The following is a 14,805-nucleotide window of genomic DNA, read 5'->3' as shown; positions in this document are numbered from 1 at the left end:
ATAACAGGAATCTATAATTATATAGCAAGCCTATGTTCTCCACGGACACAAAATACAATCATAATGTTCACGTTAGACAATATCTGATGCAGGTATCTGGTCATAATCGAGACATTTGTTTGACCGCTCGAAATTCATCATGCAGAATAAATCTACTTGAACTGACGTGATACTAATCGAGAGCACACATTTCAAGGGTAATGATCTGGTAATTTCCATGAAGTTTCTCGGTTGTCTTTAAATTAGTCGAGCTTAACATTTGCAAAGCTTTAATGCAGCTGTTTATACCATAACGGACATGTGAGTTTGATATCAAAAAGATGTTCGAGCCATGTGTTTTATTTGGCGGATTAAACTTAGTGAGCGAAGATTCTATTCCAATCAGTAGCCTAAGATACGGTCCAGGAGTTTTGAGGAAAAACGGCAGATTGTTACACACTTATAATCTGATTTAAACTGATACATCCTTAAAAAACATAGTAACTCCAGAAAATTAATTTCTGACGTGTAATGTTACGAGAATTTTATTTTCACTGTCCACTGTATCCCTCCATAAAATAAAGCGCCAAGCTAATCTAGACACAAACCTGTTTAGGATGCGCATGGAATCTCGTAAATAATGTGTAGATAAGCCTAAGTATGGCAGAGAAAGTTGAAAAATTGACTGACTGCTAAATTAATAGACCAACCAACACCAGCTGACGACGATTAACACATGTTTATTGAAAGCTTCTACAAGTTAAACCATCGTATCTCTTATATGTTTCTAACCCAACTCCATTTAGTTACACCAACCTGTTTGGGATCCACCACATCTACCAGAGGTTCGCAAAGAGCTATATCCTTGATGATGCTCATATCATATCCGTACACATTCTCCCACCAATGTATCTTACTCTCTTTGTACTCTCTGTCCTCGATAGCGCACAGATACATTGTTCCTGTTGTTTGAAACCTTTTTAGAATTAACTAATAACACTTCAGTAATAGTTCCGGAAACTGCTTGAACTTGAAATTATGTTTAGACGGAAACATTTTTAATTTTAAAACATTTTACAACTTGAATTATAATATAAGTTCACCTTTGTCGGGGAATAGGAGACCGTCTTCAGCCAGCCACTTGTCTCGAGCGAAGAGAACAGTTTCCAGCATAGACTCGTAAAGTAGACAGTACCCCATCCATTCTGAGATGATGATGTCCACCTTCTCACATGGCAGTGTTATCTCCTCGATCTTACCTTTTGAGGGGGTCTTAGTTATTTCACATCACTATAAATATAGTCTTAAAATTGTACAGAGTATTATATGACAGCAATACACTATAAAACCTACATTTAAAATATAAACTGTTTCTAATATTGAATAATCGTGCACCAAATTTCAAAATACTATACTCTAAATTACTTCCAGTGCAGTATGGACATTAAAAAAACCTTTGATGATTGTGATGGATTCTGACAGGTTGTTGACCTCAACAATCTTGGCAGCACTTTCAGCTATCTTGGAGCATTCAACACCGTAAACATGCTTAGCCCCTGCACGAGCAGCGAACATACTCAGGATTCCAGTTCCACATCCTACATCCAATACTATCTGTGGGAAATTTGCACGTTACAATTTATAATCATCCTACATCCAATACTATTTGTGGGAATTTTACACGTTAGTATATAAATTATAATGATGTCAGATGATATCAGCTTACCAGTTTAAACATAAAAAGAAACTAGAAACAAAGAGTGCGATTTATTCTAGGACTCTAATATACTTAGAACAAATTGAACAAATTGACCAAAAGTAAAACTAGGGTATAAAGTTTAGTGTTTGGGCAGGAGAGGTAACAAACCTTGTCTTTGAAGAGGTGTCTGTTCATCAACATACTGTTCTTGTAAGTCCTCGTTCTGACATTGTCCTTGATCATTTCCTCGTGGATCCCGAAATGAGCATAGGAGTCGAAGTAGTAATCCTGAAAATTGTAAACAGATTATCATCTTGATAGTACACTGCACTTTTTAATTTTGTCCTATTTGACGACATTAAACAGATTTCTTCGATTGCCTACACACTAGCGTTCTGCAAGTTTGCATGGCAAATAAAACATTAACATATACAGTTTATTACAGGCCATCTGAATGCTAAGTCACATTTATATTCACCTTGGAGGTAAGTTCTTCTGGTTTCAAGTCTTTAATCTCGCTCTCAATCTCTGACTTGGATTTATTGCAATCAACCAGGAGGAGTGGAACCTTGTTGGTATCCATTTGTGCGGCCATAGCTGTTGACCTTAGAGTGCAAAATTTATGATTTCTATGAATAAATTAAAATATCAGAGGGGATGCACGTAATCTGAAACTTTCTAGGGATAGAACAATGGATTAAATACAGTGTATAGAACGTGTAAATAGACAATATAACAGCTGTCTACTTTAAACCCTACTAGATATACAAACCCCATTAACAGTAATAGCTGTGATAAGTTTTACAAAACTGGAGAAACTGTTTCGAACAAAGGTTACATACACTTTCTCTGATGCAGATGTAGGGGTAGATCAACAATGGTAATTTAATTTGCATTCACAACTGAGTGTCAGATCCAAGAGGGAATGTTACTCGAGGCAGACTTCACCATAGAACCTTGCACTGAATACCCTTTAAGGAGTGAAAACCTAACCAGCAATATCAGTCACATCTCGACAAGGGAATGAACTGCAATCTCCCACCAGCGATCGTGCGTTTTGTTATTTTATTGGGTGACCTGACACCTCCACCGATGTCAGGAAAATAAAAGATCAATCAAAACCCTGATCACAATCAAGAAAGGCGCCGCAGAGTTTCAACGAGAATGGACATATCCTCGTAACCTAATCATCTGCTTAAATTACGTACACCTGTTGCGGATGTCTGGGGACTTTACTGTTTCGGCCAAAACCGTCATGTAAACAATAAATAAACAGGATACTAAAAACTCGCATTAACAATACAACAAACAAAACAAACAGACTCTTGGAGGGAAGGAACAACACAATCACAACTGGTAGTACTACTGACATATTGTAGCAATATTTAGATAATATTTCGAAATTAGCGCTCGATTTTCATCCATCTGTCTTAGATCTTAAACTCTAGTGCGCGGCACATACAGGAGTTTTGTTATTTATTGTTTTATAGGTATACAATTTAGTCTATACTTGAAAAGTTTAGAACAATAAACAAGTGATTTCAAAAATTTTAATTGTCTAGCTATGAGGTTAGGCACCCTCAGAAATGAATAAGCCAATACGATAAATGTACAAAATGGTAAAAATTTAGAAACAAAAAAAACCCTTTTTGTTTTTAATTTAAAAATTTTTTTTTAAGGAAAACAAAATTTGTTGCTCTAACCAGAGCCCTCTCGCTTGCAGTAGCGCGTGAATCAAGCGCGTCACGCAGTACGCGTATACACATGGCTATGTCTTACCTGGGGACCCAGGCTAATTATGTTTATTATAAACATAGAGATTAGGCGGCGCGGAATGACAGGCTGAGCGCGGCCCAGTGAGGCTATGTCATATGTGAACAAAATTTGTATTTACAATTTATCACAAACCAAGCAATACATATTATATTATATTCATAGATAAATTCAAATTTGAACTTCAACGCAACCGTATTCACAATATAAACAGCTTGCCGCGCACACAAACACACATCGATGAAAAAATTTTAAAGATTAAAAATAAATTCCATTTACATATTTTCGATCAAAACATTTTAATTTCGGTTACTGTTAATTCATGTTACAAATGTTGACGTTGATGTAGGTTGATGACCTACCAAGACGCCGCGCGTGCCGAGTTGGAATCGTCGATGAGACAAATACTTTACAAGTATCACCCGTGGCCGTTAAATTTTTAAAAATTATCGACAGAACTGTGAACTGGCTCCCCGCTTCCTCAATTCTTACTAAAACTTTCTAGTAACATTTCAAAAAAAGCAATCATTTGCAATTCTTTTAGAAATCATATTTTTCTTAAAACCTTCTAATTTAATTTTAAAGCCTAAATACTGTAACAAAGTTTTTGACACCGGAGAGGGTTTGTTTTAATATGGAATAACTTGCTCCGGGAGAAAAGACTAGATATTATTGATTTTAGTTAAACTTTTACTTCATCTGTTGCTTGAAACAAGATCAAGACTTGGAGGACTTCGCCGCTTCGCCCCGCCGCGCAAACTAGTATTCTTGCTTCGCATCGTCGATCGTTAATACTCTGCGTCGCAGAGCAACGATCTTGATGGGTTGACACCGCCAATCAAGATCAAGACCAACAACAAGGTACAAAATACAAAGGCAGGTCCCTCCCGAACGTTGGGATGGCCTGAGGTGCTTTTCTCCTTTTCAGTAACCCTAAGCCACTCTGTACCGAGGCACTATACTAGCTGTAGGGGTGTTACTCCTACAAGCCAGAGACTAGAGAGTGTCTATCACCATCCGAAGCTGTACCAAATCACAGCTTGGTAACTGGCCGACTTGCATCCGACCGGATTTGAACCCGGGTCTACGGCTGATATGAAGTGAATATTGTTTGAATATTTTTATCTCTATAAAAATTAAATCAAGTGATGCAGTTGGCAGAGCACAATCATAAATTATGAGCAATAAATATGACGAAAAAACTACTCATCACCATGCTTACTTGGAAGGCTGAAGGAGACACTGGATATAGGGGCGATCGCCAGTCCATGCCTTTTTTGTCAGTTGTCTTCCCACGTACACCTATTACTGCTACTAGCATACTCCTTCTGATATCCTTACTCAGGCGTATCCTGATGTTACACATCACCTGGCTGTAGTCCTCCTTCGTCTTGGCAGCCATCAACGCAGCAGGTCTCCTATTGAAACGCTTGGCCTCAGGTACCATTCCTTCCATTAGTGGTAAATACAAGCCCGGAAGAATGACCCTTTCTCCAGTTGTAGCACTCGATTCATATGCTGGTTTTTCTTTCCCTTATCGTGCAGGGTGTAAAGACGTGGCTTGTTCTTTGTTGATGACAAATTAAGTTGGAAACCACACATACAATCTCTTAACAAAAAACTAAGCAGTGCTTGTGGACGTATCTACCGTATTAAGAAATGCTTACCAGAATCACTATATAAACAAATTTACCATTCTCTCTTTGAATCACATCTCAGTTTTGCTATTTCTGTCTGGGGAGGTATTCCTAATATCCAGTTAAAACCACTATTTATTACCCAAAAGAAATGTATAAGAATTCTATTTGGAGACCATAAAAGGTATGTAGACAAATTCAAAACATGTGCTAGAGTTAGACCGTTTGGCTCCCAACGTTTGGGGTGCGATTTTTATGTTAAGGAGTCTACCAAACCTCTATTTGCAAAACATAAATTACTAGCTGTAGAGAACCTATATAGACTACGTTGCCTAATGGAATTCTTAAAGATAATTAAGACAAGAGTACCAATTTCAATGTTTTCTTTGTTCACGATATCTCATAGGAAAGACAATATGTTAATCACACCTTCTCCAACTAAAAAATTTATCTATAAATCAGCATGGCTGTGGAACGAATTTTGTAAAATTGGCTCATTTAATTTTAATTCCTCTTGTTCTTCTGTTAAGAATAAATTACAAAAGTCGTTGATGAATGCCCAAAACAGGTATGGTGCTGAATGGAATGACAAAAATTTCACTGAATTCTAAGTTAAACACAATATAATCCAGGTATCGGCAGGCGCTGCCGCCAAACGACATTATCATGGATACACTTCTTTATTTTCAGCTGCTAGTATGTTAGCTCGCTTAACAAGGCGCGCTAGCATTTTACCGCCATTCTAGGTTTCACTGATTACACAATATGTCCAATTTGATTCTAATTGTTGCTCCTAATCTGATAATTCTAATGACAGTGACTGCTCCCTATTAACCAACCGACCAACATTTTCGGGCGAACCCTAAAATTACTAATACCAAATTTAAACCCCACATATGCGTGTATAGTCTCCAAATCTTCTCTCTGCTCTCGGACTTTGTTCTTTTGAATGGAACTATTTGTATACTTTAACAAATAGTGATTTTAACTTTGAGATAAACTGCTATATTATTATATTTTTGTACCAATGTTCACCTAACTTAACGTCTCTCACTGACACCATCGCCCGGCAACCAATTTTAAAGTAAAATTTATTAACGATCTGACTACAGACTGGCGATCAACGTTCCCCGTATAGTAGCTCAACGGAGGGGGTAATCAGGGCACGTGTTAATGAAAAATGTATGTGTCCTTCCACAATCCCTTCTGTTGGGTCACACGTTATTGGGAACTGAGACCGCTATCGTGTAACTAGACTAGAAGCAGTATATGCAAAGTAACTTAGGTGATAGGTGATAGGCAATATGAAATTACACATCTTACTTTAACTTTATCCCGTCACCCATGGACTTATCAATTAAGGGCTGGTGGTGGTGTCATCGTTTGTCGTACTCAAAACGTTTCGCGGTTGCGAATGCAAGCCCATCGTTTGTTTGGGGACCGGTTTTTGGTACACCGGCCAATGTTTACAAAATCATATGATACATAACAATATAATTGTATTTAATATACGTGAATATTAGAATAGAAATGAAATCTTAAATTTCTATTTATTCCCTGAAATTGTTACTATAGTTCAAAATAAATTTATATGATGAAGTCTACTATAAGAATATATATGAAAGTCAGACCTGCTTCGCGAAAACTAACAGTTCTGTGTGCTAACAGATCCTGACTGATACTAATTTACACTAACTAACTAAGTAACTAATATTCTTAACTATCTAAAAACCAACTAGCTAGCGTGTGTGCTCGTAGAGCAGCTTAAATAATAAAATATGAGCCACAGTTCATGCTGCCTAAATCTCCTCACAAAATACTGCATTGTAAAAAAACCCGTTAAAAACGGTTTATAGAATACAACGGCCACCACTCACACCAAATTAAAATACATACTATGTAAAAACTACACTGTATCTGGTATCACCACGCGTAGATAACGAAAGTGAACATAACATACTAAAGTTCATAAATTCTGATAACAAGTCAGTGTACTTGTAGATAAGGCTCTAGCTCTCACTAACACAATTAACTTTATTGTCTCTGATAAAATAACGCTTGCTATTGTCCTGCTTTATTAGTTCTTTCATCTGTTTGACAAGTCCACTGTGTAGTATTCTCTGCTCCCTTGTCCTATCCGGTGCAAGATAAACTGACTTAAAATCATCATTTGTTTTAAGTTTGTGTGCATTCCTTAGTATAATGTCCACATCGCTAGAGCTTTGTAACTGAACTTTGACTGGTCGCGTTTTCTCAGGAACTTTCTTCCCAATCCTGCATATCTCATCCGTGTCAGGAAAATGACAGCCGGCCTCAGCAAAAACTGACTTGAAAAAGTCCGGGAGAGGGTCCATCTCTAATACGTCCTCCCACTCCCCTTCTTCCGTCTCCTTCAAACCGTAGATAATCAAGTTTCTCGATCTTTCTTCTTCTTTATTCACTGATCGCACGGCTTCTTTCACAGTTTTTGTTGTCAGCTGATTGTTTTGGACGCTGTTCTTCTTGACGACATCTACCCAACTTTTCATTTCATTCTTTACAGTTTTCTGCACCGATTCGATCTGATTCTGCTGTCTGTTTATCAGCTGCTTTTGCATGTCTATCTGTTCTGTTTTCATCTGATCTATCTTGCTGGCTGCAGACCTGCATAGCTTCATATTGCTGTCCATTAAATTTACTATGCTGCTGAGGAAATTTACAAGCGGACCCTTAAGCAGTTTTTGTAGAACACCCTGGTTGATATCAGAGAAGGACGAGACATTCACGGCTTTCATGAGCTTTCCAATCTCCGATTGCATATCCTTTTCCACTGTGTGCAGTAAGTCCACAGAGAAATTCATCAGGTTAGAGTGGTGTGTAACACTTGCAGATAACGACTGCTGATAACAAGCTAAAAACGATACAAATGCTAAGTGGTTTACTGCGAACTGATAAGTGGTTTACTGCGAACTTCGAGGAAAATCTTTTTACTTTGTTTTTTAACCATTATAAAGTATGATTAGTCGGATATGATATAGTTCAAACAGTTCCCGAAACGAAAAAGCAAACATTTGATTTTTGTTTCGGCGACTGAATCGTCGATGGGCCGGCAAATATTTGTTGTCGAGTAGTGTTGAATACCTCATATTATCATGACTATTGATTTAATTTAGGAATTGTATATAAATATCTTTGACCAAGTTTAACTGTCAATGAGAATGCACCCCAGCACTCGGCGCACGCGGCGGCTTTGATGCTAGCGGCTACAAGTTAGGCAGCTGCAGAAAAGATGCCGCGCGTGTTCAGCGTACGGCATTTCGTTTTTGATTTTACAAATGACAAACCAACTTTTAATTATTATTAATGGAATTATCGGATATTTATAATTCAATATGTATTGATTCTTCTGTGGAAAATAAAAATTGTATTTTACTTAAAAAATTGTATTTTACTTTGACTATTATGAAGGCAATTTAGGGATGAAGATACGCAAGTCAAAAAAAAAGTCCTTTCAACCGTGCTCCACACTCCTCTTGAGATATCAAGCCTGGCCTTATCAGTGTTTGCAGTACACTATAATGTACATTTATTGAAGGAGTAATCTAAGAAGTTACTTTATCTTGGGACTCGACCCTCCTCATTTAATGGAGTTACATTGGCAGAATACATTGGCAGAATACATCAGAATACATTAGAATCTGTACAGGAAAAAGACTTGGGAGTTATAACCCATAACTCTCTGCTTTGGAATGAACAGATTAAGGCTTCAATATCTAAAGCCAACAGAATGATATGTTGGATTGTTAGAAATCTGATTATCAGGGAAAAATTTGTGATGATATCCATTTACAAAGTTTGATAAGACCCCATTTAGAGTATTGTGTTCAATTGTGGAGTCCAGTTGCAGCTCATGGAAGTTGGGGGATCATCTTGGAGCTGGAGAGCGTCCAGAGGCGGTTTACCCGTCTGATTGACGAGGTGGGTACTCTTCCATACAATCGTCGACTGAAAATCCTCAATTTAACAACGCTGGCAGAGCAGCGAATACGTGGGGACCTCATTGAATCTTTTAAAATGATAAGTGGTTTGGCCAATTACGGAGCTGGTTTGTTCAGTATGAGCAGATCTGGTCTTAATGTGGTATCAAACAGTAGATGCAGTAAAAGTAGCAGTAAAATGAAGAAAGTCCACAGTTCTTTTCTTCCGGAGAGCGTGAGACCATATTGGAACAAACTCCCCTCGGATGTCAAGAATTGTGGGACTGTGTTAAGTTTTAAAATAAGATTAGAGGCTTTCAAAAAAGAGACTATTTTAAACGGATCTGTAAGTGATAGTCATTTTTGGTATGTTTCGGATGAAGTATTAGGAAAGATTGAGGGATTAAATTATGCTACTAATAAAGAGAAGCACAATGAATATCTTGTGTGTAATCCTCATGTTGCTAAAAAACGCTTTATCAACTTATATAGTAGTGGAAAGTATGTAAATTAGATTCATTTTAACTTGGTTGTCTAGGCCAATAGATTTAAGATAATTTTTAAACTTTAGTAGATATATTTTTGATGATGTGTGATGATGTTTGTGTCATTATATTTTGATTTGATTTGATTTGATTTATTTAACTCTCGATCTTAGATCTGCCAATCATTCAGCTAAGTCAACTGCAGATTGGGCTAATGTATCATGTTGGCGCCCATGCGCCCATAGCGCTCTTATTTTGGCACTCCTCCCTCTCATAACGTAGACAGGTAAAATTGGATTGAAGTAAGTGACTCTAGCAAAAAATGTGCAATATTGCTAGCACCCGAATTAAGGTTTTTGAAATTTGTCACATTCCAAGTTTCCTCACAGAACAAACTCCATCCAAACATCAAGAACACTGCGACAGTTCTAAGTTTTAAAGTTACATTAGAAGGATTTAAGAAAGATTTAAGAGAGATGCGATTTCTAAAAGTATTGTTAATGATTTTTATTTTTGGAATGTTCAAATAATGTATTAGGAAGAATTGAGGGAACCAATTACATTAATAATAAAGAGAAACATGATGATCATCTTTGGTTACATCCTTAGTGGTTAGAGCATCTGCCTTCTGTGCAGAAGGTTCAGGGTTCGAATCCCTGTGTCACCTAGTCTAGGGAGTAGCTAAGGATTCATTGGATCTATGTGATTTCCTTGGTCGACTCAGCCGAATGATAGAAAACTTAATTGAGGGTTAAATTAGGAGGGGTACCTGTTAAAATTTCAGTAAACTTCCTAACATACCCCTTCAGTGCATACTATACTATAAACATAGTACTATTAACTATTATTAACTCTTAACTATTATTACTATACAGTGGGAAGTATAAATAGGTTTTAAGGTTTTGAAATAAAGATTGAATAATGTATTTGATGTATTATATCTGTATGATATTCTCATATTCTAACTATGTTATTATTAAATTAACAAACTATCGTTAGCCAGGAATCAAGAAATATTATTATGTTACCTAAAGTGAGTGTACCGATGGATTTTGGAAGGCACTTGATAGGATCCCCGACTCACAGCAACCTAAAACTAAACACAAGTGAGGGAGGTGAGGTACGAGCCAGCTCAGTGATCCTATCCTTCAACAGCCCCGTCATTGATCACATGACAACCACCCTTCACATGACCAGTGTGGACATGTTGGAGTTCAGTAAACCTGCTGTTCAGCTGCTTGTTGATGCAGCTTACTCTGGAACTGCAGAGGGGATAACCAGAGAACTGTTCAGGGACATCAACAAGATGGCTAATGTGTTTGAAATGTCTTGGTTAGCTAAAAAATGTGCTGAATATTTCACTGAAGTAGCTGACTCGGTTAAAACACCGTCTTATACCGAACTACTTTATCTATTTGAAGAAGCAGGTTTTGTTTATGAGAAGCTGAAGATAAAAGATTATCTAGATCTTACCATCAAGATGATTGAGATAATGAAGTGGAAACAGGAGTTTATAGACAGGTATCTTGAAAATGCAGACAGATTATCTACACAGAAACTAGACATGGTGATAGAGCTAGCAGGTTCTGAAGTTAACTGTGTTGTACAAACTCTAACTAATCAGTTATCAGAACAGTTTAAAGTTCAAGGTTCCAGTCTTTCTGTTTCTTGTGAGTATCTTCTGGGAAACTCTAATCTTTTCCTCTGTAAAAAGTCTGATGAAGATTTGTTTGACCGTTTATTTGATGTTCTTGGTGAACTTCCAGATGAGAGAATAAGATGGACTTTTGAGCTTCTTCGCAAATATTCCAAACAGAGAACTGAGTTGGCTCATAGTTCTGATGAATTAAGTGGATCCAGCTCAACAACAGTATCAAGATGTAACACTATACCCAACTTGTACCATGATATGGATATGAACATGTCATTTAATCAGTTGTTGGACTGGCTGTCTGTGTCTGAGGATGTTACCAGTTTGTTGATGGCTTTAGAAGCTGTGGGGACATGGAACTGGTACCGGTGTGAAAATCGGAGTGATAACAATGATTATAGTTATGATGATGACGTTGCTGTGTTGTCAGCTAGACTAACAGACCTAGTAGAAAGGAGAGGCTGGTCTCTTTTAACGGTCGAATTCATTGACTATCATTTAGGTCTAATGAGTTACGACTGGGAGTATGTGCGGTATGTGGAGTATAATTTAAAACAATTCTGCACAGCTAATAAACAAGATACCTCACGTGACGCTACCATTATCCCCTGTATTGACCCGTGGTATATTAATAACCCACTAAGTTTAATACTCTCAGGAGACTCCAAGCTGATCTTCCACTTCCAACACCCGTCAGTAACATCTTGTAGTTTACCTGGTAAATGTGGTTTCATTCTAAAAACAGTCCCCAGTGAAGCTACATTGTGGACATTGAGACTGTGTACTGATAAAGAAGATTACCTGGGTGAAACAGTGCACTTTCATGATGAGATTAGAGCAGAGAAAATGCATGTTTTTATTATTGGCTATAATTTTAACTACCTATACCCACTAACTTGGTTAGGTTGGCTTCATGTTAAAGATGCTCATCAAGAAAAAGACAGCTGGGAGGAAAACGATTTTGATGAATATTACAACATACAAGTTATGTATAGTAAGTGACAGTTAATGTTATTGATCTAGCTGTTTGAAGACAAGATAAGTTTTGTTCTAGAAAACTAGAAGTGTACTTGTTTACCAAGTTGAGGATCCTCCTGTAACAAAGAGGACTGTATACCAGCTGCAGAATGAATATTCTGTTCCTGATCTCATGATAACTTATTTTTATAATCTTCTTGTTATGATAATGTTTGTAAGCTCTACCAGGTACACCACTACATTACTCCTTCCCATCTCACTAAGATCAGACATTTAAAAACCAGCTATTTTGTAGACTTGGTAAGGACTAAGGGATAAGGTGGAATTGTGTGTGATTGAGATAATTACTAATTAACCAATAATTAGCAAGGTATATTAAGCATTTAATGACTCCTTGGTAAGTGGTTTATTAGTTAACATGGTCCGAGGAAGATAATCTATCTAATATTTATTTGTGATTTATCTGATTTAGTAGACTGCATATCATGTTAGCATGGGAGTAAATTTTAAATTTTTAATATGTTTTAAATTGGATTGATTTTTGTCTCTAAAAAAGTTATCTTTATTTTACTGACGATTACTTTTTTGTTTTCACGTATTCTTATGACTTATTTTGAATTTCTTCTCTCTATCGACCTATTTCTCGAAAATGACCAATAATGATCAATGTGAATTATAAAATTCTATATTATTGTCGATTTGCTTAACTTTCTAAGACTTGTTTTCTTCAATTGATTATGATGATAATTTCTCAAGTTAAACTATGGAACCTTTACTAAGACAAAAGTATGACAATTGAAATTTATTTTAATCAAACTTTGAATAATGTTAATCGTAATATAAACGATATTTAAGTTCGTTATCATCAAATTAATAAACTATTTTTAGCCAGGAATCAAGAAATATCAATATATTACCTAAAGTGAGTGTACCGATGGATTTTGGAAGGCACCTGATAGGATCCCCGACTCACAGCAACCTAAAACTAAACACAAGTGAGGGAGGTGAGGTACGAGCCAGTTCAGTGATCCTATCCTTCAACAGCCCCGTCATTGATCACATGACAACCACCCTTCACATGACCAGTGTGGACATGTTGGAGTTCAGTAAACCTGCTGTTCAGCTGCTTGTTGATGCAGCTTACTCTGGAACTGCAGAGGGGATAACCAGAGAACTGTTCAGGGACATCAACAAGATGGCCAATGTGTTTGAAATGTCTTGGTTAGCTGAAAAGTGTGCTGAATATTTCACTGAAGTAGCTGACTCGGTTAAAACACCGTCTTATACCGAACTACTTTATCTATTTGAAGAAGCAGGTTTTGTTTATGAGAAGCTGAAGATAAAAGATTATCTAGATCTTACCATCAAGATGATTGAGATAATGAAGTGGAAACAGGAGTTTATAGACAGGTATCTTGAGAATGCAGACAGATTATCTACACAGAAACTAGACATGGTGATAGAGCTAGCAGGTTCTGAAGTTAACTGTGTTGTACAAACTCTAACTAATCAGTTATCAGAACAGTTTAAAGTTCAAGGTTCCAGTCTTTCTGTTTCTTGTGAGTATCTTCTGGGAAACTCTAATCTTTTTCTCTGTAAAAATTCTGATGAAGTTTTGTTTGACCGTTTATTTGATGTTCTTGGTGAACTTCCAGATGAGAGAATAAGATGGACTTTTGAGCTTCTTCGCAAATATTCCAAACAGAGAACTGAGTTGGCTCATAGTTCTGATGAATTAAGTGGATCCAGCTCAACAACAGTATCTAGATGTAACATTATACCCAACTTGTACCATGATATGGATATGAACATGTCATTTAATCAGTTGTTGGACTGGCTGTCTGTGTCTGAGGATGTTACCAGTTTTTTGATGGCTTTAGAAGCTGTATGCACATGGAACTGGTACAATTATTACAATGATCAGAGTGATTACAATGATTATAGTTATTGTGTTGACGTTGCTGTGTTGCCAGCTAGACTAACAGACCTAGTAGAAAGGAGAGGCTGGTCTCTTTTACCGGTCGAATTCATTGACTATCATTTAGGTGTAATGAATAACAAAGACCATTATGTGGACTATAACTTGGAACAATTCTGCACAGCTAATAAACAAGATACCTCACACGTCACCATTATTCCCTGTATTGACCCGTGTGATATTTATAACCCACTAAGTTCAATACTCTCAAAAGACTACAAGCTGATCTTTCACTTCAAACACCCGTCAGTAACAATGTGTAGTTTACCTGGTGATTGTGGGTTTATTCTAAAAACAGTCCCCAGTGAAGCTACATTGTGGACATTGATACTGTGTACTGATAAAGAAGATTACCTGGGTGAAACAGTGCACTTTCATGATGAGATTAGAGCAGAGAAAATGCATGTTTTTATGAGTGACTATGAAGATAACCAAGTATTACCACTAACTTGGTTTGGTTGGCTTCATGTTAAAGATTTTTTTTTTTTTTTTTTTTTTTTAGAGAGGCTGGGCCTGGTTGGCCCACGAGAGGATAGCATATGAATGCTTTGCCTACCTCTGGGGTATGGCAGTCCTGTGGGAGGATGCCAGTGGAATCAAGATGTGTAATCAAGGATGATGGTAAGTGTTGTGGGGTGTGTCATAGACAAACGCTTAAGTGGTGGTTGA

The 14,805-nt window shown here is 37.0% G+C and overlaps 1 protein-coding gene across 1 annotated transcript in view; it reads right to left on the bottom strand.

The window, feature by feature from the left end:
- LOC134814791 (protein arginine N-methyltransferase 1-like) overlaps positions 1-14,805 on the bottom strand; it is an 87,586-nt gene that overhangs the window by 2,705 nt on the left and 70,076 nt on the right. The window contains exons 2-6 of the mRNA XM_063823066.1: positions 2,157-2,285; positions 1,847-1,966; positions 1,434-1,593; positions 1,083-1,238; positions 796-941 (exon numbers count right to left, since the gene is read on the bottom strand). Of these exons, the coding sequence (XP_063679136.1) occupies positions 796-941; positions 1,083-1,238; positions 1,434-1,593; positions 1,847-1,966; positions 2,157-2,273 (699 nt within the window). The 5' untranslated portion in view covers positions 2,274-2,285. The remainder of the gene's footprint in view (positions 1-795; positions 942-1,082; positions 1,239-1,433; positions 1,594-1,846; positions 1,967-2,156; positions 2,286-14,805) is intronic.

Source organism: Bolinopsis microptera, chromosome 5 (assembly GCF_026151205.1).
Source record: "Bolinopsis microptera isolate Bmic1 chromosome 5, MBARI_Bmic_1.0, whole genome shotgun sequence".
NCBI classification, from domain to species: domain Eukaryota; kingdom Metazoa; phylum Ctenophora; class Tentaculata; order Lobata; family Bolinopsidae; genus Bolinopsis; species Bolinopsis microptera.
Note: the sequence above shows the minus strand (reverse complement) of the source record. Positions and strands in the feature narration are given on the sequence as shown.